The 24,979-nt window shown below is 43.9% G+C and overlaps 1 protein-coding gene and 1 long non-coding RNA gene across 2 annotated transcripts; both read right to left on the bottom strand.

Moving 5' to 3' along the window:
* Positions 1–1,936: 1,936 nt before the first annotated feature.
* On the bottom strand, positions 1,937–10,652 carry LOC102117519 (uncharacterized). The gene is given in 9 exon segments (XM_073996785.1): positions 1,937–2,924; positions 3,034–3,142; positions 3,397–3,486; positions 5,307–5,384; positions 5,652–6,697; positions 7,089–7,176; positions 8,081–8,140; positions 8,757–8,876; positions 10,506–10,652. Coding segments are annotated over 7 exon segments (1,470 nt in total). The 5' UTR covers positions 10,557–10,652; the 3' UTR covers positions 1,937–2,924; positions 3,034–3,142; positions 3,397–3,459.
* Positions 10,653–12,580: 1,928 nt separating this feature from the next.
* LOC141407245 (uncharacterized) lies at positions 12,581–20,071 on the bottom strand. Its single transcript, XR_012415464.1, has 2 exons — positions 19,949–20,071; positions 12,581–12,757 (listed from the first exon to the last, which is right to left on the bottom strand). It is a non-coding gene; the product is annotated as an uncharacterized lncRNA (long non-coding RNA).
* Positions 20,072–24,979: the final 4,908 nt, after the last annotated feature.

Below are 24,979 nucleotides of genomic sequence, written 5' to 3' on the forward strand. Positions count from 1 at the left end.
CATCCAGCTGTGACCATTGCTGAAAACTTGTGCCCCCTCTGTGGTATGCCCCTGCCCTGTTCTATAAATAGCTATAAATTCTCTCTCTCACACACACACACACACGCACACACACACGCACACACATACACTCACACACATACACACACATGTGGCCGACTGCCTGGCCTCTAGCACTGGGAATCAGTCCTCGTGCTGTCCTTGTGGAGACTTGTGGCCCAACAAGAGGCAGCTGTCTCCTGACACTGCCCCTCAAAAGGGCACCACCTCCAGGGAGTCTCCCTGTCATGCCCGGCCTGTGGACAGCCAGTCCCCGCCATCCTTCCCGCCTTCTGGGCAAGCATGGGGGTGCTGTGCAGGCAGCTGTGTGGACTGACAGTCTTCCAGTCCTGCTGTCCCTCGGCTGAGACTCCAACCCATTTCTGGATGACAGAGAATGTGTCCTCTGCTGGCTGTGTTCTCTGTGGAGCTCAGGGGAGGGAAAAGTCCAAGCCATTTTTAGGGTGCTGTTGGGAGCGGTGAAAAGGTCACACCGTTTCCAAGGGACACTTTTCCTAGAAAGTCCCTGGAGCTTAGCTGGTTCTTATCCTGTGAAGCCGGATCTGGCCACTAGGGGGCAGGGCCGTGAACTCAATCTGGAGGGAGCCTGCGGGGCAGCCTGCACTCTGGAGGGACAGACAGGCCACCCGGTGCAGACAGGAGAGCGAGGCAGGGGGACGGAATGGAAGACACCTGGGGTGGGTGAAAGTCAGTGCCCTCGGGTGCTGGTGTTTTCTTCCCGGCCACAGCTAGATCAGTCTTCTGAACCTGTTGGCTGTCAGGGCTGCACTGTGCCCATTAGGCACCATGGCAGTCCCGTTGAAATCCACCAGGTGTCACCAGGCAGCATCCAGGCAACAGGCCTGGAAGATTCCCAACAGCCCAACTGGACATGCTCACTCTGGGGCTCGTCTTTCAATGGGACAAACTGCAGGACCCACTGAGGGAAACGGGAACATACCAGGCTGAGCAGTATAGCTAAATCCATTTATTCCCAAATAAAAAGCAAAGAAAACAGGAGTCCCATCACCGGGGAGCCATGACTCCATCCCTGCCTCCTTCCTCGCTCCTATGCTAGCAATAAATAAGTTTCCCAGCTGCAAATAACTATCAGAACCTCTTCCTCATATGCCAGTTGCAACCTCCGCTAGGTACGATACATACAGAATGTTACACAGATACAGTATATACATGGGGGAAGGGCGGGTCACCCCTAGCAGCCTGTGCCCTCGCCTGGTCTACAGTTAGCTCCACTGTCCCGCCTCAGATGCCTCTCTGAGTAAGAAGATGGGAGCGCCCCCGAGAGAAAAGTTGCCTTGGTGAGAGTAAGGAGGCCATCGCACCTCCTGCAAACAAACCAAATCTATCAACCTCTGGCTCTTAAATAACAAACATCATCATCCAGAAATGTAAGGACTCAGCCTTGGTCAAGGTGGTAAAGGGTCTGTTTTTCTCTCTCCATTAGTCAGGCGTCTTGTCTTGCTACCTAATGGTAAAAAGGTGACTGGAAAGGGGTTGTAGGGACATGGTGGGGGTGAAGACTCCAGACCCACTTCTCCAGGCTTATGCTGACAGGGGCCTGCTTTTATTTATTTTTATTCCATGACTTTTTCCCATAACTTCTTCTCATAACTTTTTTAAAAAACCTTTCATGCAACTTTTTTTTTTTTTTTACTTTTTTTGGACTTGTTGCCACAATGTTTCCACCATATTATTTATCCCATAACTTTTCCATCCCACAACTTTTAATTCCTGTAACTTTTTTAGTTTATGTTCTTTTAATAAACACACTTACACAGTTACAATTTTGTGAGAATAAAAACCGGTTATCTCATGACAAGCGTGCCCAACATTTGCACAGTCTCAATACTTTTAATACTATAGTTTTCAAGACACACACCTTGCAACAATTTCCTAATTTATTACATTATAGTAGCATCACAGAGGTCAATAATGCCACTTTAGACAAAAGTCAGTATTTCCATTATACATTCTGTTTACAAAAAATCATAAGTTGGTAAAATTATTTGCCAAGAAAACTTGGCAAATAAAGCTTTGGACTGGAATTGGCATTTCTCTCTCTACTTTTCCTTTTCCCTAGATTCTTTGTTTTACACTACAGTGTTCGTATTTTAAAATGTTTTAACTTATTTCAAGATATTATTATAGCAGTTATGTTTTTGAATAGTTATTTGAAAGTGACTGTAAGATAAAGTTTTAGAGAAAGTATTATGGATAGGGCTGATTTACATTTTCATGATTTATAAAACTCAGCTTTGTTTTAGAACTGATTTTTTTCATTTCAGAGAAACGTATCAGGTTTAATCAAAGACTTTAAAAATAATTATCATATATTGCAGTCTTTAAATTGATATTTTGATTCTTCACTTCCTACAGAAATTCACATTTATTCAGTTTGAACTCACATTTTAAAATTCTGTTTCTGCTGAACTCTAACCTTCTAATGTTGCCTTCTAAGCAAATTGAAAGCTGCCTTATACTGAATGAGGAAGAGAACAAATACTTGGCTGAATGAGGTATTGCAAATGACTGCATGCACTTTGAAGAAAGACTTAAGTTATTGTCACAGGATTTCCATTCTTTTTAGCTTTTTCTTAAACATATGACAAAATTCCTACACAAAGAGTGGTATTTCAGGTAATATAGCACATTTATTTTTCAGACTGACATTCAGCTTAAATATGCCAGTATGTGATTTAATCCAGACGTCCCTGATGAACACATTATTGCCAGATAGGTTACAGATGCTAAACACTATCTGAAGGTCATTCCTAGTCATTTATATGTGTCAGGTAAAAGTGAAGTGAAAGCTCTAGTTTCTCCATATGCTCCTTCATGTCCACCTTCTCCTCCATAAAGTCGTCCTGAAGCCAAAATAATGTGGTCACATCTCAGGAACCACCTGCCTTGCCCCACCCACGCCGTTCGTGGCCCCCTGCAGGGCTCGGTGGGTCTCCCCACACATAGACTCACCCCCAGTCCCTGGGGTCCTCTGGGATGCAGCCACCGGGTGAGCCAGGGGCTGGCAGCACACCCTTTGGTATTCCTGGGCATTGGCTCCAGCGTCGTTCAAAAATGCCACCTGAAGGCAAGAGGTGACTATTCTTGTAGGGACATACACAGAACCACCAGGGCAAGGAGGTGGAGCGCAGCCCCTTCCCTTGAGGCTCAGAGTGTGCACCTGTTGGTCACAGGTGAAATGGTGTTTGACCACTGGCTCCCAGAAGGAGTGAAAGTCCACAGAAATCAGAAGGCAGGGAAACCAAGAACATAAGGGGATCTGGGAGGGACCACCGGGGAAGGTGACAAAGTAGGGGCAGGGAAAGTCAGGCTTACCTGACCTCCCAGCTCTCCCGGTTCTCTGGGATGTTCTGCATGGGCTGAGGTGCCTCCTCCTCCTCACTGTCCAGATGTCCTCCTCCATCTCTTCTAGGGAGTGGCCAGAAGGGTCCTCAGACAACCCAACAAGGGAAGTACTGGGGGTCCACCTCTGCCCCCACCCTCACTGTGTAGCCCTGAGCCAGCCCACTCCCAGAGGGGAATGAGCTCTTCTGTATTATTACTTTTAAGAACCAAGATCTTGCTATACTGCCCAGGCACAGTCCCACTACCGATTGGTGCGGGAGTCCTGACCTGCTCCCTTTCTGACCTGGGCCAGTTCTCCCATCCTTAGGCAACCTGATGGCCTCCTGCTCCCAGGAGGTCACCATATTGATACCGAACTTAGCGTGGACACCCGGTCGGCATAATGATCAGCTGTCTTAAAGGTCTCTTCTAACTCCTCAATCCTATGCTGCTAACAGTCCCCCTTTCCTCCTGGGGCTCTCGCCTCTTCCTCCGCGTGGTCTCCCGTACCTTCCCCAGGGAGAACCATGAGGCTCAACCTGGCTTTAACTGCTGTTTCTGCTGGCTGGTAGCTTCCAGGTGCTCCTAAGAGGCCAGGAAAGAGGGTGAGAAGGCACGGAGGTTGCCAGGTTGTCCTTCTCGGGGCCCTGTCCTCAGCAACTCCCTCCCCGGGGTCTCCTGCAACTTTTGGTGGGCCATCTTAGCTACCACTTTGCCTTGAGCTTCCTGCTGCTGCAGCTGGTGCATGAGCTGGGTCTGCAGCAGTAACTGCCTGTGCAGCACCTCCTTCTCAGAGGTCAGCTGCTGCTAAGCGACCACATACTGCTGCAGGTGACACAGGTACTGGTCTCCCTGCTGCTGCAGACTCTGAGCCTCTTGGCTCTTCAGCTCCACCTGCAGGAAGACCCTGGGCATGAGGGCATTTACTAGCTGGCTTCCGGATTCCTGGCCCATTAATAGGGTAGCAAGGGCACTGTGGTGCTCTGTGGCCTGCCCAGGCCCCTGGTCCCTTGCTCCAGGCCTAAGAGACTGCCTCCTTTGCCTGGAACCCAGTGCATCCTTCCCCAGCCTCAAATCTCACATGTTTTTCCCTATCATTTAAACTGTAGGCCACAGACTGGTGGAAAACAGGGGGAGCCAACGACCATCTGCTAAGTCTACTACATGCCTACTCTTTCCGTGTGTTATCTCATGTAATCCTCAGCACCTCTGCAAAGAAAATGCTAACTTCCTTTTGAAGTTAAAGAAACAGAGACTTAGAAATGCAAAGTAGTTGAATGATAACCAGTAGAACTGAGTCCAGAAACCAGTTTGAATCTAAGGAACTTTTTGGTTTTTGTGTTTTGTTTTGTTTTGAGACAGTGTCACTCTGTGTCCCGGGCTGGAGTCCAGTGGTGCGATCTCAGCTCACTGCAACCTCTACCTCCCAGGCTTAAATGATTCTCGTGTCTCAGCCTCCTGAGTAGCTGGGATGACAGGCATGCACCACCAAGCCTAGGTAATTATGTTTTTTTTTTGAAATTTTAGTAGAGATGAGGTTTTGCCATGTCAGCCAGGCTGGTCTCAAACTCCTGACCTCAAGTGATTCTCCTGCCTCAGCCTCCCAAAGTGGTGGGACTACAGGCGTCAGCCACCACACCCGACATAAGGAGCCTCTTATACCACTGTCTCTTCCACTGTGACTGGGGGCTCCATGCCTCTAGCTGGGATGATGATATCCAGACCTGGGGGGAGCCCAGGGCTCCCCACCTCTAAAACTCAGAGGGGAAGATGCAAGAAACAGTAATAGGACTGCCCCGGGGTCACCTGCTCGCAGGCTGCAGCTGCCTCTGGCCTGGCACCTCCCTTCCCCAGAGGCTGGTGCCCGCCTCCCAGCCCTTCTTGGATGGGTCAGAAGTTACCGTGTCTTTCAGCTCGCCCAGCGTCTTCAGCTCCTTTACTTGCGGCTCCAACTGCAGTGCGCTCTTGTTCTCATTGTTCTGGACAGAGAGAAGCAATCATTGGCCACCCACTATAGCTGGAGACCTCAGAACTTGGTGTCTGCCTCCCATAGCACCAGGAAGGGTGGAGGCAGGTAAGAAAAATCATCCCCTCTCTCCCACAGCCATCAGAGCAGGGCTCTGGCTCACAGGTGCCTTTAGAAGTACCATTTCATGTGAGGGCTACAATGCCCCATTTTACAGGTGGGGAAACAAAGGCCTGGAGGGCTAGGGAAGAGGGCAGACTCCCCAGGTGGGAGAACCCACCAGCTCCTCGAAGCTGCTGTGTGGCTCCGCCTGCTGCTCGTAGAGGGCTTCCCACCCCAGCTCCAGCATCCTCTCCAGCTCCCGCAGCCTCTCCAGCTCCCGCAGTGTCTCCTGCTCCCACAGCCTCTGATCCTGCTCCCGCAGCCTCTCCTGTTCCAGCAGCTCCTCCACTTGGTCCAGCAGCTGCTCCTCCTCCAGCAGCCTCTTCTGCTCCTCCTGTCACCTCTCCCGTTCCAAAAGCTTCTCCACCTGCTCCAGCAGCCTCTCCTGCTCCCGTAGTCTCTCATCCTGCTCCCGCAACCTCTCCTGTTCCAACAGTTCCTCCACCTGGTCCAGCAGCCTCCCCTGGTCCAGCAGCCTCTCCTGTTCCTCCTGCCACCTCTCCTGTTCCAATAGCTTCTCCACCTGCTCCAAGAGCCTCTCCTGCTCTGGAAGCCTCTCCTCCTCCCGCAGCCTCTCATCCTGCTCCCGCAGCCTCTCCTCTTCCAGCAGCTTCTCTACCTGGTTCAGCAGCCTCTCATGATCTAGCAGCTTCTCCTCCTCCTCCTCCCGTCTCTCCTGTTCCAACAGCTTTTTCACCTCTTCCAGCAGCCTCTCCTGCTCTGGCAGCCACTCCTGCTCCCATAGACTCTCATCCTGCTCATGTATCCTCTCCTCCTGCCCAGATAGCCTCTCCTCCTGCTCATGTATCCTCTCCTCCTGCCCAGATAGCCTCTCCTCCTGCTCATGTAGCTTCTCCTCCTGCTCACGTATCCTCTCCTCCTGCTCACGTATCCTCTCCTCCTGCTCACGTATCCTCTCCTCCTGCTCACGTATCCTCTCCTCCTGCTCATGTATCCTCTCCTCCTGCTCATGTAGCCTCTCCTCCTGCTCATGTATCCTCTCCTCCTGTCTCCTGTTCAGGAGATTCAACATCTGATTGTTTTCCACCTCGGCCTGGAGCTGTCTTCCCAGACTCTCCAGCTCCTTCCTTAGGTGTTTGGTCTCATCTTGTAGCTGCTCCACCTCAGAGGGCCCTGCTGGGGGATCTGGGGCTCGGGGTTCAGCTGAGAAAGGAAGCAGACAATAAGGTTCTCTGGATTCTCACAAAAAAAAAAAAACAAAAAAAAAACCTCCCATTGGTGCAGAGCTCCTCCTCTCAGGCTTCCCAAACTTGGCCTCACTGCTAAGGATTCCTCGCACCCAGATGGTAGCCAATCTTCCAAGCCACTTTCAGATGGAGAGCACTGTGGGTGGCTGACAACGGGCATTCCTCCCTCTTTGCTGATGGGGACACCAAGGCTGAAGCAGATGACAAGGCTTGCAGTCTCCTGGCACAGACCTCTCTCCCTCTGCCTCAAAGCCCTTCCATCCACCCACCTCCCTGGGGCATTCTAAGCCACCCCCACAGCCCTCTAATGCCAGTCCTGCTCCCAGGTCACGCCAGCCCCATCTTACCCCTCTGGTTTTTGAGTTTGAACAAGCTCCTCCCAAGCTTCTGTACCCGATGTATCTCACGCTTCTTCTGCTCCTTCAATATGCGAACCTGCCCAGGGTGAAAGGGCCCTGGTGATAGGGGCTGGTGAACCTCTAGAGACAGAGTTTGAGGAAGGCCCCCCTGTTCTGCCAGCTTGTGATTTAGAAAGGTGCGTTCATTCAACAAACATGTGCTGAGCACCTACAGGCCAGGTGTGGTTCTTCACAGCGGAGATAGAAGACAGAAAAGAACAGACAGGAGCCCTTGGCCCTGAGGTTTCCATTCTAGGGGCCTTTAAATCTCAGACTCCCAGAGCGAACAGAGACCTTGATACTCTCTACCTCCTCCAGAAACACGAGCCCAAGGAGGAGAGAAGGCTTGTCCAGACTCAAAAAGCAAATTAGGGACTGAGTCAGGACAGAAATACGGGACCCTGACAAACAGGCTAGTGCTTCCCTGAGAGGGAAGAACCCCAGGGCGTGTGTGGCAAGGACTCGAGCAGGGGTGTCTGGAGAAGAGAGAGTCAGCAAAGAGAGCAGTGCAGAAGAGCCATGCTGCACGTTCTGTGCTCTGGGGTCCATCTAGGTGAGGCCCTCGTGCCCCAGCTCCCCATTTTCCCATGGCACCAGGGGCCCCAGCCCCTTTCCTCAGGGCCCCAAGGGGAAACGAGTCCAGGATTGTCAGCGTGGAATCAGAGGACCCCACTAGACTCTTCCCAGTGAATGGATGTTTCCACTGAGTTGACTGATTATTGTGGAGCTTTGAGTCCGGGGCTCCTGCTAGTTCTTGGTACTGGCTCTGAGGTGCATGCAGAGAGGACGAGTTGGAGGAGGATTGCGGGGAGGGGTAGAGAGAACACTCATTAGGGCTGGGGAGGGGTGTGTCTGGGCTGTCTCAGCTGGCAGAGGGGCAACCAGCCCCTGCTGTGGGAGGAGGTTGCAGGGTCACTGAACCTCGGCCCAGGGCCTCTTACCTCTAGATCTTTCAGGGTAGAAGATGACACAGGGCCCTCCCCGTAGACACCTGTTGCTGACTACAAGAGATGAGAGTGCACATGGAGATGTTCTGTCCCCCTCAGTGTCTAAGCCCTCTGACTTCCTTTCTTCTCCATCAACTGACAAAAGTTTCTTTTCTGCCTATCTTGCACCCTTTGTCCCATAACTCCTTTGTGCCAACGTCTCTCATGGTTTTTATCTCCCCACGATCCCACCCTGGGGTCCTTTCAGTAACTCCTAAAGGGACAGCCTGATGGCAAGTGGCTCTTCTCTTTGGCCTGGCTTCCCCTTGAGACTGGGGATGAGGAAAATCAAACAGCAGTGACCATTTCCTCAGTGTCCTGGGTGTTTACAGCAGGCCATGTACTAAGGATTCACATAAAAGCGATAACAAATCTCATTTAAACTTCATAAATGGAAGTCAAAAAATACCACCTCTATTATACAGATGTGAAAAGAGAGGCCTGAAGACCTCAAGCAACTTGCCCTAAATCATATCCTAATTAATCTCTAATCAATCATTAGGAGATGGAGAGGCAGGATTCAAATCCAGAATTCTTAACCAGTACCCAACAGTCCATCCACATCTTAACAATTATCCTCTACTGCCCCTTGGGCCCCCTGTCCCCAGGAGCCTGGCCAGCCAAGACTCACATCCGCAGGTGAGTGGTAACCACCAAAAGCGGCTGTGTCAGGGCTACTGCCATTGATTTTCTTTTTCCTGTTAGCTCCTGCTGGAACGCCAGGGCTCTTCCTCTTCCAATATTCTTTTAACTGTGGGAAAGAAGAGCAGTGACACTCATGAGAACTATCAGCCCCTATAGCCACCTCCTCCTTCACAGTTTTGACAAAATACTCTTATACACCATCTGATTTAACGCCACCACCAACTGTACATGGTGTTGTCACAATCATTTAGTGACTGAGAGGGATTGATATCATGGTTAGAAAAAAAAAGAAAAAGGCAATACTGGAACTTAAGCTCAGTCTTCTGACTCCAACGTCTGGGGTTTTGCCATGAATCAGCAGCTACCAGGGGCAGAGTTAGAACAGTAAACATGAAGCAGGCAGGAACTGCATGGTTTAGAGTCATACATCCTCACATGTCCGTTAGTGTGAAGAAGTGCACCAGTACCTCTCACACTTGCATATCAATGTGTCCTCATGGCAGGAGGCAGCTTTTTTTTAAATCTGGGAATTTTTCAGAAAGAGGACAACCCAAGCCTGATTTCAGAGAGAAGTCTGGTATATACTTCGAAACCTATGTGACTATCATCCCTAAGTACATTAATGTTTGATCTGAAGAGAATCAAGGGAAAATGATGCTTCAGAAAGATGTCCCACATTCATCCTGTGGCACTCAAAGTACCCCAGAGATGATATAAGGAACATTCAAGCTATGTAGTTCAGCTTCCCAAGATCTACTCCACTGAAGATGAGCAAATCTCACTTCAGAGACCACTGACTGAAGGACAGTCTGGTCCCAGAACTGTGGAGAACTCAGAAAAGAATGTTAAGGTCTCTCTGCAAAGTAGAAGCCTGGGAGAAAACCAAACCAAACCCGTTCTCCCATGGCCACCCAGAGATACTGTCAACGTTTTGAGCACACAGGGGAAGTGCAGGCTTTTCCCACTGTCAATGTCTATGTGAAGCGAGTAAGGCAGCCTGAAACCTCTTGTTCCTGGGTCCCATAGTCCCCATTCCCCTTCCAACTGGAAATTTGTGCTGTGACCAGAGGAACAGGAAATGGGGTGAGAAAACTTAGGGAATTGGGTTGTAAGATGAAAGGTTGGTCTTGCAGCAGTAATGACAGTTCCTAGGGGGACTGTGACATCACCACATTCCATTCCTCCCAGGAGAGGGGATCACATCAGCGTGATGCCCAAGTCACCAATTCCACGATGGGGGAGGGAAACACAGGGTTCAGACCCAGGTCCTTGGAGACACCAGCCGAAGGAGCCCAGGGAGGTCGAGCTTGGGGCAGCAGGGGAGGGCAGAGTCTGCAGTAGGGAGCCCCGGGAGTCACCAGCCTAAAGTCACCCAGGGACGACGGGTGAGTGTGTTGCCTGGGGCTAGGGGACCCAGGTCCTGGGAGACGGAGGCCCAAAGAGCTCAGGGAGGTCGGGCTTGGGGCAGCAGTAGGTGAGGGCCGAGTTTGGAGCTCGGAGCCCCAGAAGCTGCCAGCCAAAAGTCACCCTGGGGTAAAGATCAGCAAGGGAGGGATTGGGCTTCTTGCTGAAGAGGTTGGGCTGACTGACAAGAATTTGGTGGGGGGAGCCCAGATTCGCTGGTGTTGGGGGGCTCAGTCCGGTATGCCTCAGGAGTAGTTTGGACTCTGGCAATGGTCTTGTCCTCGGAGGGGATCTGTGACTGGGTTGGGGGCTATGACCTGGTGCGTTTTACCTTTTTCTTGGCTGCGGTGAATTTTCCCTGCCGTGTTTTTTCTGACATCATGGGGTGCGGAGGGAGGCGGGGTTGGGGGTCACATCAGCGAAATCCCAGTGAGCACGGCTGAATGCCTCCAGTCACCTACCAGGCCGCTGTGCAACTGAGCCAGAGGAGGCGTAACCAGGGCCCCACTAGAACTCAGAAGAGGGGCGTGGCCTTAATGCTCCAAGCCCATTGGTCAGTGAGAAAGATGAAAGGGAAAGGAGGTGTGGCCAGGCAACAGGGTGTCCAGAGGGACCTGTGGCATCACAAGGAAAGCTGCCCATGCAGCTACTGTTCCTGCCCACTCAGAGAGAGAGGAGGGGCCGCCCACTCGGAGAGGGGAGGGGCTGGCTTTTGCTTTAAAAGCTTTCAAACTGTAAAAAAAAAACTTAAAAAACTATACATGTGTATACTTTATATATACGTGTGTCTGTGTGTGTGTATCTATGTTTTCCTCCAGAGCTGTCTTCATTATCCAGCTTCTATGCAAAGTCTATGATTTTGGCCTATATTTTTCATCTTCAAATAGTGTACAAGAATTACCAGTATCACCTTCACTGAGATACAGATCCTAGAAAAATGGAAAATGCTTGATGATTAATGAAGCAGACTATAGTACCAACATTCCAATAATACAAAATAATCACAATGATTTCTCTTTTTTGGAAGAACATTTCTCTTATTCTCCTACATTATTAAGATTTTTTGTTTTTTAAATGAGAAATCTGTCTGATATCTTTAAAAACACAAAGCTTTTGGGCTGGGTGCGGTGGCTCACAGCTGTAATGCCATCACTTTGGGAGGCCGAGGTGGGCGGATCGTCTGCGGTCAGGAGTTCAAGACCAACCTGGCCAACATGACGAAACCCTGTCTTTACTAAAAATACAAAAACTAGCCAGGTGTGGTGGTAGGTGCCTGTAATCCCAGCTATTTGGGAGGCTGAGGCAGGAGAATTACTTGAACCCAGGAGACGGAGGTTGCAGTGAGCCAAGCTCATGCCACTGGACTTCAGCCTGGGCGACAGAGTAAGACTCCATCTCAAAAGATGTAAAATAAAATAAAATAAAATAGAAAATAAGGAAGAACACAGAGCTTTCAATTTAATAAGCACTTGAAGCTCTCTACTGGTTTAAGAGAAATACAAGTCCCATTATTCTAGAATCACCTGGCCTCTCTAAGCCTTGCAAATGAAACTGAATTTCTCACTTGACACTGTGCTTTGCAATCTTGAAAACCAATAATTATGTTACCTCACTGTGTACTGCTTATTAGCTGAATTCCACACTAGGCTGGGATCATGGGTTGAATCTTTCATGATTTTCTCCATAACTTGTGTGCTTCTTATCCCAGAGCAAATTAAACGTTTTTTCTAGAGTTCTACAATTTACAGTTAATAGACAAGAGTGATTCTCAAAATGTAGTCTATGGACTAGCAGCACCAGCAGCACCTGAGATCTTTTCATAAGTGCAAATCCTCAGGCCCCATCCTGGACCTGGTGAATCAGAAACTCTGGAGTAGGGTTCAGCAACCTGTGCTGCAGTAGTCCCTCCAGGTGTTCAAGAACCTCTGGCATACGGCAGGTAGAAAAATATGTTTCCTTCTGTAGGTCCAAAGCCAGATATAACATACGTTCTGCCTTGTTATGCAACAATGACATGCAATGAAAAGACATAAATCTCCTTCCTACTCCCACCCTGTATCCAGTGTCTTTTATTTTTGTGAGTTCAATAAGAAAGCAAGTGGCAATCAGAGACTTAGTCTAAAACATATATTTATAAGTGTCAGTTCTCATCCAGGCTGATCTCATACAAAACCATTGACATCCTTTTACATCTCAAGTTTTAAAAAAGTATCTCCACAATGTGAGACTCAGGCACACTAGCAGTTCTATAATAAAACACCAAGTAGATCGGAATGTCCAACCTTACTAGAGAAGAAAAGTGGAATCATTGGCTATATTTTCCAATTGCATTCAACAGGAAATTTAAGTGTTGAAGTTTTTTTCACCTTCATATTTCCAAGTTATTAGAATTAAACCAGAATACACCATTGTTTCAAAGCCTCTAGCCAGGCTAAGTTTTACTGTATTATTTCTTGCTTTCAATGGATATAAAGCAGATTCCTGGTAGGCACATTTTGTATACCTGCAAAGATGCAGAACCAAAAAGTTCCAGTCCAGGAGTTCAAGGCTGCAGTAGCTATGATTATGGCACTGCACTCCAGCCTGGGTGACAGAATGAAACTTAGATCATTATATTTTCTCCTGCTCCTGTTTACACTAAAATCACTCAGTTAAAAGGCTTTCAAATTTGGCAGGATAAAAATTAAGTGAAATGTGACTTTGGAGGTTGGCTAGTGAAAGAAAGAAAAGAGAGAAAGAAGGAGAGAAGGAAGGAAGGAGGGAGGGAGGGAACAAAGAAAGAGAAAGAAAGGAAAGGAAGAAAGAGAGAGGTAAAGAGAGAAAGAAAGAGGGAAAGAAAAAGAAAGAAAGAGGAAAGAACATAGAAGGGGAGAGAGAAAGAGAGTGAAAAAGAGGAAAAAAAACAGAATGGCAAGGAAGGAAGCAAGGAAGAAGAAGGAAAGAAAGAATGACGAAAGAGAGAAAGAAAGAAACGAGGAAAAAAGAAAGAGGAAAGTAAAGGAAAGGAAAGGGAAGGGAAGGGAAAATAAAAGAAAAGAAGGAAAAATGAAATGACAAATTACTTACTGGGAGAAAGTTTTTGTAACCTCATCGACATATAAAAGTTTTACATCCTTAGTCTATAAAGCAATCTTTAAAATTACTAAGAAAAACAAAACAAAAAACAAAACAAAAAAACCAAATGATTTTCAACCGAGAAAAGGCAATGGAGAAAGTGGCACTTCTCATGAGAGTAAAAATGGACACTGGTATATAAAAAGATTCAAAAGCACTAGAAATCAAAGAAATGTCATGAAAACAATGACATTTTCTGTATAAAGGCAGAAAAGATGACACATGGAAGGGGGAACCTGGAGCTCTGTCCTTGTTGGTGGGAGTATAACCTGAGTCACTTCCTGGAGGATAATTTGAAAATTTTGATTAAAAACCCTAAAAATTATTTTCCTCCAGAAATTCTACTTCTACGAATTCAGTCCAAAAATGTTTGGTCAAGTCTATTAAAATGTATATATAGGAAAATTCACCTCTAGAGTGGCAATGATTAACTTAATATACATCCAGCTGTTAAAAATGATGATGCCAGGATATATTGACTGCCACAGAAATATGCCCAAAATATAGTAAGTGACAAAAGTATTATGATTCTACCTTTAAAAAGGTTTATATGCATAAAAACTTATAAAAAGCAACAAACCAGAATGTTTGAGTGGCAAATTAAAGATTTTTCTTAATATTTGTCATTCAAATTATTACAAAAGGAATGACTTCCTATACAATCAGGGAGAATTGCTATTTTCATGTATCTGTATTTAAATCTCTTCTTTTTCTCAGTTTTTCTGCTGTATGTTTCCCATGTAGGTTCCCGTGGAGGTTAGAATCCCTGTCTCTTGAGGTAAATCAGCCCATTTTTGGGAAGTGCACTACATAACACTGCCCCATCTTCCTTTTAAGAGATCTGGAGACATTTTTATTTCAAATTGTTTTATTGTTCTCAGATTTTTTAAATATGTGAAATTGAGGAAAAGACAAAGGAAAGGCTGACATCCTGGGGCTACTCTTCCAATTTTTGCTGCTATTGTTATGTATTAATATTCACGGTACTGAAATGATGGGCAGGCCCTTAGATCCTTTGTTCTTATCTCTTTCTTATCATCCTACTTCATTTCCTCATTCACTTATTTTTAAAAGGGTCATGTGTACAAATACATAGTTCACAAAATTTTTAAATATAACTATCTATGAATGTATGTGGCAAAATCTCATTCACAGTCTTATTCTCCTTCCACAGCCAAACACTTTTAATTGGTCTCTTATATATCATTTCAGAATTTATCTTTGCAAATACACATGTATATTCTTATTCTACTCTTCTCTCTCAACACAAAAAGTAGCATACCATTCATATGATGCCATTCCTTGTTCCTTTTATAACACCCACACTATATATGTGAGTTTTTCTACATGAGTACAGAGGTCTTTCTCATTCTTCTTTACAACTGCACAGTATTCACCGTTAGAATGTTCCACGGTTTACTTAACCAGTTCCCTGTTGGTGGACACTGAAGTCATCACTATCATACTATTAGTAAAAATAATGACAAACAAAACCACCTACACACACCAACTTCATTTCTGAATCTGCCTTTGATGAAACCTCTATTTGAATCACCACAAGGTCACAAGGCTGAAATGTTAGCCCCCTTTTTAGTTTTCATAATGTACAGCAGGATGTAGCAAAAGACTCCCTTGGGCAAAGCAAATGTGCTCTTTGGGGATTTACTTCAAAACAATAAATGGATAAACAGAACACCAAGGAGAAATCTTTCTATTTAAGCATGCACATGTATGTATATAATACACTTATATGCATAGAAAGTATACAATAAATCCATCAAAGCGTTAAGCATTGTCTCAGTATGGTGGATCTATGGAGTGCTTTGTAGACAGCCCTCTTTGCCTATCAATTCTTTCTAGTTTCAAAAGAGTGAATATTTACTATTTTTGCAATATAAAATTTCAAAAAATGTTAACTCAAATTAAGCTGGATACATTCCTTCAGTCTGTCCTATATTTGTAATCCCAGCTACTCAGGAGACTGAGGCAGAAGAATTGCTTGAACCTGGGAAGCAGAGGTTGCAGTGAGCTGAGATCACACCATTTCACTCCATCTTTGGCGACAGAGCGAGACTTCATCTCAAAAAAAAAAAAAAAAAAAAAAAAAAAAAAATCAGCTTAAATACCTTCTCTGAGAAGTCTTTGTATCTTCCTATTCTTTCAGTAAGAGTTGAAAATTCCTCAACTCTTGAAACATTTGTGCCTCTATTACTATGTGTCAGTCACTGAACTGAGTGCCTAGGATAGAAAGAAGAAACTGTAGACCCTTCCTTTATGGAGCTCATCATCCAGTATGGAAAACAACCATATGAAGAAATAACTACAGTATAGGTCCTCAGAGCTCAAAACTTATCCTAAATACTGCTAAATTAATATTGTGTGAGGTTTTGAAAGTACTAGGGCCCGAGACAATACCACTGTTTGGATGACTTTCCATCCAAGTGAACATTGGGCCCTCATCATCAAAGGTGATATGTGTGTGCCTCTTCCTTGCAACCCACCAGGGCCTAACATATCATATCACCACTGTTGAAATTAGGAAACAGGCTCAGAAGTCCAGGAGCTTGACCCAAGCAACTCAGCTGTTAGGTAGCAGAACCCGGTCGGTATGATTCTTCTTCAATGTCCTGCCAGTTACATGGGCAAGTGGCCTCAAAATCAACAAAACACAAGTATGGATTGACATACATCAATGGAGAGAGGCTGAAAAGGAAGAGTTTATACACAAGAATAGAAGAGAAATGCTCTAGAAGAGAAATGTTCTAAAAGTGTGTCTTTGAATGTGAAGTACAAGGGGACACATCGGGTTTCACCTTGGTCAAGTGAATCTATAATTCCAACCTGGGCCTCACCCCTGAGCTCCAGTCTTAGTTATCTCTTTTTCTTACTCTAATATAAAATCCACAGGGCAGAACTTAATCTCTAGGTTGTTCACCACAAATTAAAGCAGAGTCTGGTTTATAGTAAGTACTTAATAAATACATGAACTATCAAAGAAGCTAAAGAAACATTTCACACTCTTGGGGGAAGGGATTACCATGAAAGAGACCCTAGTAATCACTTACGAATACAGTTGACCCTCATTATTTGTGGATCCCACATTTGCTAATTTGCTTACTTGCTGAAATGTCTTTGTAATCCCCAAATTAATACCTGTGGAGCTTTCAAGGTGATTCATGGATGTGCACATAGTAGTGAAAATTCTGTCACTCCTTGCACACGTCCCAAGCTAAGGTCAAATAAGGTGTCCCTCGGTCTTCTTGTTTCAGTTCTCACACAAATATGACCTGAGGACAGAGACAGTAGAGGGCCGTGTAGTGTGGTGCAAGAAGCTGTGCCTCTGGGGCCAATTGGACGGGGTCTGAATCTTACCTCTGGCACCTGTTAGTGGAGCGGCCTCAAGCAAATCACTTAACACTTCTGTACTCCCCTTATTCTCTTGGAAAGAAAAAAATTCAATCTATCAGGATGAGTAGTTTTTTGGAATTAAGATTATAACCTATGTGAGATATGTACATATGTACATACTGACCCTGGAAACAAGGGCTTAGTGTTTGATTAATTTAGTGTTCCAGGCAACTTTATAGAATATTACTACTGCAAATAATAAGAATTGACTGTAATCATTTATAAAGAAAGAGCAGAGATGTAGACAAAACAATTACTTGGATGAGCTAGAGGCAGGCTTCAAGAAGCTTTTGAAGAAACAGAACTTCACCAGACACATAAGGTGTGGAAAAGGCTTGCAAGGAGAGAGAACGGGGCGTACAGAGAGAGGTCTAGATGCTGGAAAAAAACAGGTAGGTTCAGGAAGTGGCACTTAGGAAGTCTAGAGCAGTAGAAGATGAGGCCAGAACATGGTGCCACAGCACTTCTCTGCACCCTGTATACACCCTGTACTGCAGAACCTCACTCTTTGCATTGAATTCTTGGTTTCTAGTTGTCTCTTCCATTAATCTCTAAGCCCCTCAACATCAAGGTCTCTAAGAGTAAATCCTAGGTACAGCCCTCTAAATTTACAAACAAGTTATTATTAAACACAGATACACCAAAAAAGACTGTACAAAAATAACGTTAGATTTCTTTTTTTTTTTTTTTTTTTTTTTTGAGACGGAGTCTTGCTCTGTAGCCCGGGCTGGAGTGCAGTGGCCGGATCTCAGCTCACTGCAAGCTCCGCCTCCCGGGTTTACGCCATTCTCCTGCCTCAGCCTCCGGAGTAGCTGGGACTACAGGCGCCCGCCACCTCGCCCGGCTAGTTTTTTGTATTTTTAGTAGAGACGGGGTTTCACGGTGTTAGCCAGGATGGTCTCGATCTCATGACCTCGTGATCCGCCCGTCTCGGCCTCCCAAAGTGCTGGGATTACAGGCTTGAGCCACCGCGCCCGGCCATAACGTTAGATTTCAACTGCAGTGATAGCAATTCACAACTTGTATAGATTTGCAATTTTTCCATGATTTTTCTCTGATGACTGCTGTAACTCTGTTGTAAACCTTTTTCATTGTTTTAGACACACAGACATTTGTTAGAATTCTAACATTCTAAAAGAGCCAGAAAGATCTTGGTCTTTTAGTGTAAACGATTGATGGGTTGATTGACTGAGATGGGGTCTCATTATGTAGCCCAGGCTGGTCTGAATCTCCTAGGTTCAAGCAATCCTCCTAACTCAGCCTCCCAAGTGGCTGGAATTACAGGCACACACCAATACGCTGGGCTCTAGTGTGATGTATTAACGAGGTTTAAACATACGGTCCATTAGACAAGGCTGCCACCTCAGACTAAAGATTTCTTTTAATTCACTCTAATAGACTTATTTCTCTATATGCAAGATAGAATTTTACCCTAGTAAAACACAAGGAAGCATATTGATATACATATATGTTACAAACAGGATAAGGAAAGTAATATAATGGTCTCCACAAAAACTTGCAAAACCCTGGCCAAAACACAGTAAACAGGATGCTAAACTCACAGCTTACATTTCTCCACTGAGACCTAGGAAAAACAATTCCAGTTTTTGTGCAGTCACAAAACTAAGCACTGTGAGAATTTGTAAGATTTGGTAAACTTGCATATTCTCCCCACCCTGATTCACAAGTAGCCAAAGGAATCTACCAGTCTTACCCCACCAAAGAGGTTCAATCTCCAACCTCCAAAATGAAACCCTCACTGTCCAATATCTGAATTTATATTTTCAAACATGTAAAATCTTAATCAAAACTAAAAGCAGTGCATTAGCTTTTCCCCCATAAAATTCTTGGTATAATTTTGCTTAGGCATGACACACTTTGTACTATTATCTAAAAACATATGGATAGAACCAACATTACTAGAAACCAAACGAATATACTATGAAAGTGAAAAGGAAATAGGGAGTGTTGTTTTTAAACTGATTCAATGCTGTTATTCTCCACTGATAGATTGGGTGTGATCAAATCACATCGTGCTGTACAGCTAAGGATGTCCTACATTTTATGACAAAGTAAGGTAACTATTTATTGAGGACCTGTTGGGTACACGGAGGCATGCTAGAAGCTGTAAAAGACTTGATTCTTGCCCTCAAGAAACTTTCAAGGTTGAACACAGCCTGATAGAAGGTAGTCAAAAAGCAAATACTTCAAGGACTATCCATCACAACTACCTTAGGTATTTACTTTACCCTTCTACAAGCCTCTGAGTATTTCCAGGCCCCCTTTACTATCTCCAATGGACTCTATGGCTCAACATTCTTTAGAGCCACAGGCTTTCATGGTCTTCACATTGTTATTGAATCTACATTTCTCTGTATCTGCCTCATTTGCTAATTAAAACTCCACTTTGCATCCAACCACCACTTTGGCTTCGGAACCGCCACCTGATATTGACACTTCGTAGATGTAATATGTTTATACTTATATGCCTCTATCTACTGATGAGGATCCTACTCTTTTAGTATACATAGTGCCATTGACTTCTAATCAATTACTTTTGATAATTCCCAAAGTATTGGATAATATCTGATAATACTCCCAAAAGAAATAATGAGTGATGTTCTCTCAAATATATGTATAATCAAATGTGAAATGGAGGAGAAGATGGGGAGGACCTTAGACTCAGAGACTGTATTCAGACCTTTGTAGTGGCATTTGTTTGACGTAATTATGCATTTATAAAATAAGTAAATTTGTCATCAGATCAGTCTGAAATTTATAGAGGCTTTTGTTGGTGAGAAATATATTTTATGTATAATCATTTACCCATGAGAATTCTTTTGATTATTGTTATCTGTTAAAGCCTTCAGTTCACAATATTTCCACTGTTAATAGTATATATCTCTTTGGAGCGGATCTGAAGAATTCGAGGACCACGTACTAATTGCGATTTGATGTTATTCTGGTAGGACAATTGATTGGCTTTGGGTTGCGGGGAGTTAGAATTTGAAGGCAGGTCTGAGTCTAGAGATCTTGCCACTGACTTTTGGGAAGTCTGTTGATTGTGCCTTTGGAAGAGCCTTTAAATGCCTTATGGAAGGCTGGGCACGATGGCCCATGACTGTAATCCTAGCACTTTGGGGGACCGAGGTGGCTGGATCATTTGAGGTCAAGGGTTCGAGACCAGCCTATAAGGTAAAACTTTGTCTCTCCTAAAAATACAAAAAATTAGCCAGGCGTGGTGGCACATACCTCTAGTCCCAGCTACTCAGGAGGCTGAGGCAGGAGAATCACCTGAACCTGGGAGTTGGAGGTTGCATGAGCCGAGATTGTGCCACTGCATTCCAGCTTGGGTAACAGAACAAGACTCCATCTCAAAAAAATAAAAAAAAATAAAATTAATTAATTAATTAATCAATGGCGTACATGTTATGACTGTTCTGTACGTTTCCAACAGGGTAACAGTAATATCACCGAACATCCTTGGGGCATTGTTTCTATAAGTTTGGGGTTATTAACAGTTACCAGGTTAAAAATGTAATAAATACATGTAACAGAGGTAACAAATTAATAAATAAGTTTGGAAACGCTTGGTAAATTCAACAGGACTTCTCAGAACAATGAATTTATATGGCCATGATTGTGGGTTTTTGTTTTTGTTGTTGTTGTTGTTTTGTTTTGTTTTTTTAAGGAGCATTCGCAAGACTCTGTAGTACACCAGTTTGGGAACTGTTGGTATAGGAATCAGGGTAATTAGGATTTGGCCTATTCCAGGTAGAGGTTGTCACTATGTTCAAGCAATTGTTCTTAGTCTTTGGTCTTTGCATGTATCAGCAAATTAACAAGCAAAAATATCAGAATTGGGCCTTGGCTCAGGCCTAACAAATCAGACTATCTGAAAAGTGTGGGTGTGGATAAGCTTCTGGGTGATTCCATGTACTCCAGAGACTGAAAACCACTCAATTACAATAGGCCTTCTCACCCCTTGCTAAATGAATTGTTAATCCTACTTGAGTATGCTTCTGTTTTGTTTTCTTGGGCCTGGTCCAGAGACTAGACTGTTGCTACAATTAAGTTCAATTTTATCATTCTTCCCACAGTATCTGTATCCCAATTTTCAGATTCCATTTCATCAGTGGGACAAATTTATAGGTCAGCATAGGACCAGTTTTAAACATTAATGGAAAAGAGATTGTATTATATTGATATTGTCCTTCTAATCTGGCAGCCTTGAATTTAATTTAGAAAATGCCTCTATTTCTAATTTTACCTTGATTTTGATATATTTTACTATTACGGATCACATACATAATTTTCCTCTTTTTCTTGACTTCCTTGTCAACTAATATGTTTTTGAAAGCTTCTGGTTAACTTCTAATTGTAGGTAAGTGTTAGTTTCTGTTTGCTTAACAAGCTCATTGAGGTTGTTTTTCTTTGAGAGGGAGTCTCGCTCTGTTGCCCAGGCTGGAGTGGGATGGCGTGATCTCAGCTCACTGCCACTTCCACCTCCCTGGTTTAAGCAATTTCCATGCCTCAGCCTCCCCAGAAGCTGGGATTACAGGTGCCTGCCACCAAGCCCAGCTAATTTTTTATATTTTTAGTAGAGATAGGGCTTCACCATGTTGCCCAAGCTGGTCTCAAACTCCTGACCTCAGGTGATCCACCCAACTCAGCCTCCCAAAGTGCTGGGATTTTAAGTGTGAGCCCCCACACCTCGCCAATTCTCCCATATTTTACAGGGTAGTCTTTTTGAACTTCTAAGAGCTCCTTAAAATAGTAAAGCCCTGCCATAACGCTGTTAAAAACCTAAGATATAAAATGGGTAGTAACATGCTTCTCTTAACATTAATGAAAAAGTGTTTTTTAATCGGTCTGTATTTTTGCAAAAAGGACAAAAATAAAAGATTTAGAAACAAACTGTACATAGAAAGTGCATATTCCCTGAAACTCCCATGTGATTGTGAAGGAGTCACTTTCAAAACCTACTGCCCGCCACCCAAAACACAAGGAGAAAATAAGAATGTTATCCTCTTCCATCCTGGGCTGGAGATTTAGCCCTTTCTATTCTTCTAACTCACTGATTCCTACTTGTATATCTTTTTTTTAAAATTAATTTTTAATTTTTTATTGTTTTTGAGACATAGTCTCACTGTCCCCAGTCTGGAGTACAGTGGTGCAATTTCAGCTTGCTGCAAGCTCCACCCTCCCGGGTTCATGCCATTCTCCTGCCTCAGCCTCCTGAGTAGCTGGGACTACAGGTGCCTGCCACCACGCCCGGCTAATGTTTTGTATTTTTAGTAGAGATGGGTTTTCACTGTGTTAGCCAGGACGGTCTCGATCTTCTGACCTCGTGATCTGCCCCCCTCGGCCTCCCAAAGTGCTGGGATTACAGGCATGAGCCACCGCACCCAGCCTCTACTTATATATCTTTAATGATTTCCCCATTCTGCTTTCCGTCAGGTCTTTTGATTGTCCTTTCTAAGAATGAGTTAGAGGCTTCATTCGTTTTCATTCTTTTCTTAATGACATAAGGATTTTAAGGCAATGAATATTTCTCTGAGCTCTCCTCTAGTCTCTAATCAGTAACGATTGCATTATTGCTTTTCTCTACATATTTGGCAGTTTTAATTTCAAGTCCCTCTTTGACCTTGATTAATGCTGTTTGCATTAATTTTAAAATTCCACAAATCAACATTTGTTTTCTGGTTTTGTTATGAATTTATAGATTCAACTAAGATCCGAGAATGACATCTGTCCTTTTTCTACCTTTCAGTATTTGGGGTGATCTTCATTGAAAAAGACTAGCTTCTTGAATGTTCTAGATAGGAAGACAGAGGGAGAGGAAGGGAGAGGAATAGATAGAAGTTTTGTATTTTAACTATGGTTCAATTCTAAGCATTCTGAAATTGCATTGTTTCTTAAGCCACAAATTACAAGGGTGTTTGATTTCCAAATTCACATAGCTTTTTGTTAATCTCTTCATTATTGCCTTCTAACCTTAACTGCTTCATATTTAAATTATAAATTATATGGTGTGGGTGGTACCAATTGTTGTTAAATCTTCTGACTTACTTTATGAATTAATATAAAATTAATGTTTCTCCCACAGTCCACATATGCTTGAGAAGAAAATAGAATATCTAATTATTGCGTAGAAAGGTCTATATTTGTCCATTATACCATGTTCTTTCACTGATTATTCAAACCTACATATGGGCATTCTGTGTAACTTACTTATGGTAAGCATGATATACTGAGATCTCCAAATATGATGGCAGACTTGTCAGTTTCTCCCTGTGGTTTACTCAGTTTTTCTTCTGTATTTGGAGGTTATTTTTACAGGTACCTAAAATATGAAAATTGCTACATCCTCCTAATTAACAGTTATTTAGCATCAAGTTCTTACTAATGTTTTCCGTTCCAAAATCCCTTTTAGTTTGATACTGAAGCTCCATCACTTGCTTTTGGTTAATGTACACTGGCATATCTTTATCACTCTCTCTCCTTTATAAAAACTTTCAATCTTTTCATATCTTCATAGTTTAAATATGATGGATTAAAACAGCTGGATATTGTTTTTTTAGTTCCATCTGGTTAACTGGTAACTTTAGTCCATTTACATTTGTTGTGACTGATTTACGTGGATTTCCTTCTATCGCCTTTAGAACTTCTGTTTCTCTTTCTAATATAATTTTAATATCTCCTCTTAGGATTCCACTAAGACATATTTTAGACCTCATTCTGGACTTCCTCCTCCCACAACCCCACCAACTTCTGCCCTATCATCTATCCTTATGTCTCCCTGTGTAACATACTAACTTACTTTTGGGAGATAATTGTCTAACCAATTAATTCTTTCTTCTGATGTCTAATCCATCCACAGAGTTACTTATTTCAACAATTACATTTTCTATTTCTTTATTTCATTGTATTCTGAGACAGAGTCTTACTCTGTCACCCAGGCTGGACTGCAGTGGCACGCACCTGGAGCCTTGGCCTCATAGGCTCAAGCGATCCTCCCACCTCAGCCTCCTGACTAGCTAGGACTATAGGCACATGCTCCACACCCAGCTATTCTTTTTTTTTTTGGTGGTGGTGCTGGGGTATTTTTTATAGAAACGAGTTCTCATCATGTTGCCCAGGCTTGTCTCCAGCTTCTGGTCTCATACCATCCTCCCACCTCAGCCTCCCAAAGAGTGCTGGGATTACAGGTGTGAGCCACCATATCGAGCTATATATTTTGTTTCTGTAAGTTCTATTTCATCCATTTTCTTTTCAGGTCCTCCTCATCATTCCTGGCAGTCTTACTGGTTGCTCAATTTTATGAGTCCATCTTTTTTTATATTAGGTTTCACGTGTAACTATTTCCTCACAATTCTAATATTTGAAGTCTGTGCTCTGTATCTGATAATTCCAAAACCTATAGTCTTTGGGAAACATACTATTAATTATTTCTAACAATTCTCAAATATGTTGGGTTGAGACTACTTGAATGCTATGATTTGACTGAATTCATATTTACCTGCTTTTAATCTTTGGGAATCCTACAGGCTTAAGGTAGAGATGCTTACCTACAAAAAGTATCTGTGTCTGCTTCTGATGAGAGCTGTGGATACAACTAACATGGACCACTTTACCACCATGCATAATCCTGATATTCTCTTGGATTGTCTTGGAGAATCTCAGCATTACACAAGGTTCTCAAATTCGGCTCCCCAACCTTGCTCATTTATACACAGAAGACTAGACTATTTAGTATAGGTGGTGACTCCCTTCCTCCTACCCCGGAAGACACAAAACCAATCTCTCATCTGAATGTGATCACAGACTAGGAAATTCTGAAGGTGAATAACTGGAGGCTGTGGGCAGCAGAGAAAGATGGGTGTCTTTCCTGAACATAGAAATAGGTCAGAAGCTGCCCTAAAGGCTGTGTGCTGCAGCATTTCACTCTTTAGCTCAACTACCATTCCCTCCACAAGAGTGTGAATGGAAGCTTCTTAGAGCAACATGCTGTCTTTAAATAAAATCAAATTTTTGCTAAAAGTCATGGTCATGGTTAAAAAGACAAACAAAACAAACCAAAACACCTCTGGCTTTGGAAGGCTTTCTCAGTAATGTCCTAGAATTCAGGTTACAGGCTGCATTTCATGTTAACTAAACAGAAAACCAGCCTGACCAACATCCTTCTGCCCCATGGCTTGCTCTCAGCTCCTCTTGGTTGGGCCTAGGGCAGCCAGGCTGTCTGGTTCCAATCCTCGCTCTGTTACCTGTGACCTTGGACAA

The sequence above is a fragment of the Macaca fascicularis genome, chromosome 7 (genome assembly GCF_037993035.2).
Source record: "Macaca fascicularis isolate 582-1 chromosome 7, T2T-MFA8v1.1".
NCBI lineage: Eukaryota > Metazoa > Chordata > Mammalia > Primates > Cercopithecidae > Macaca > Macaca fascicularis.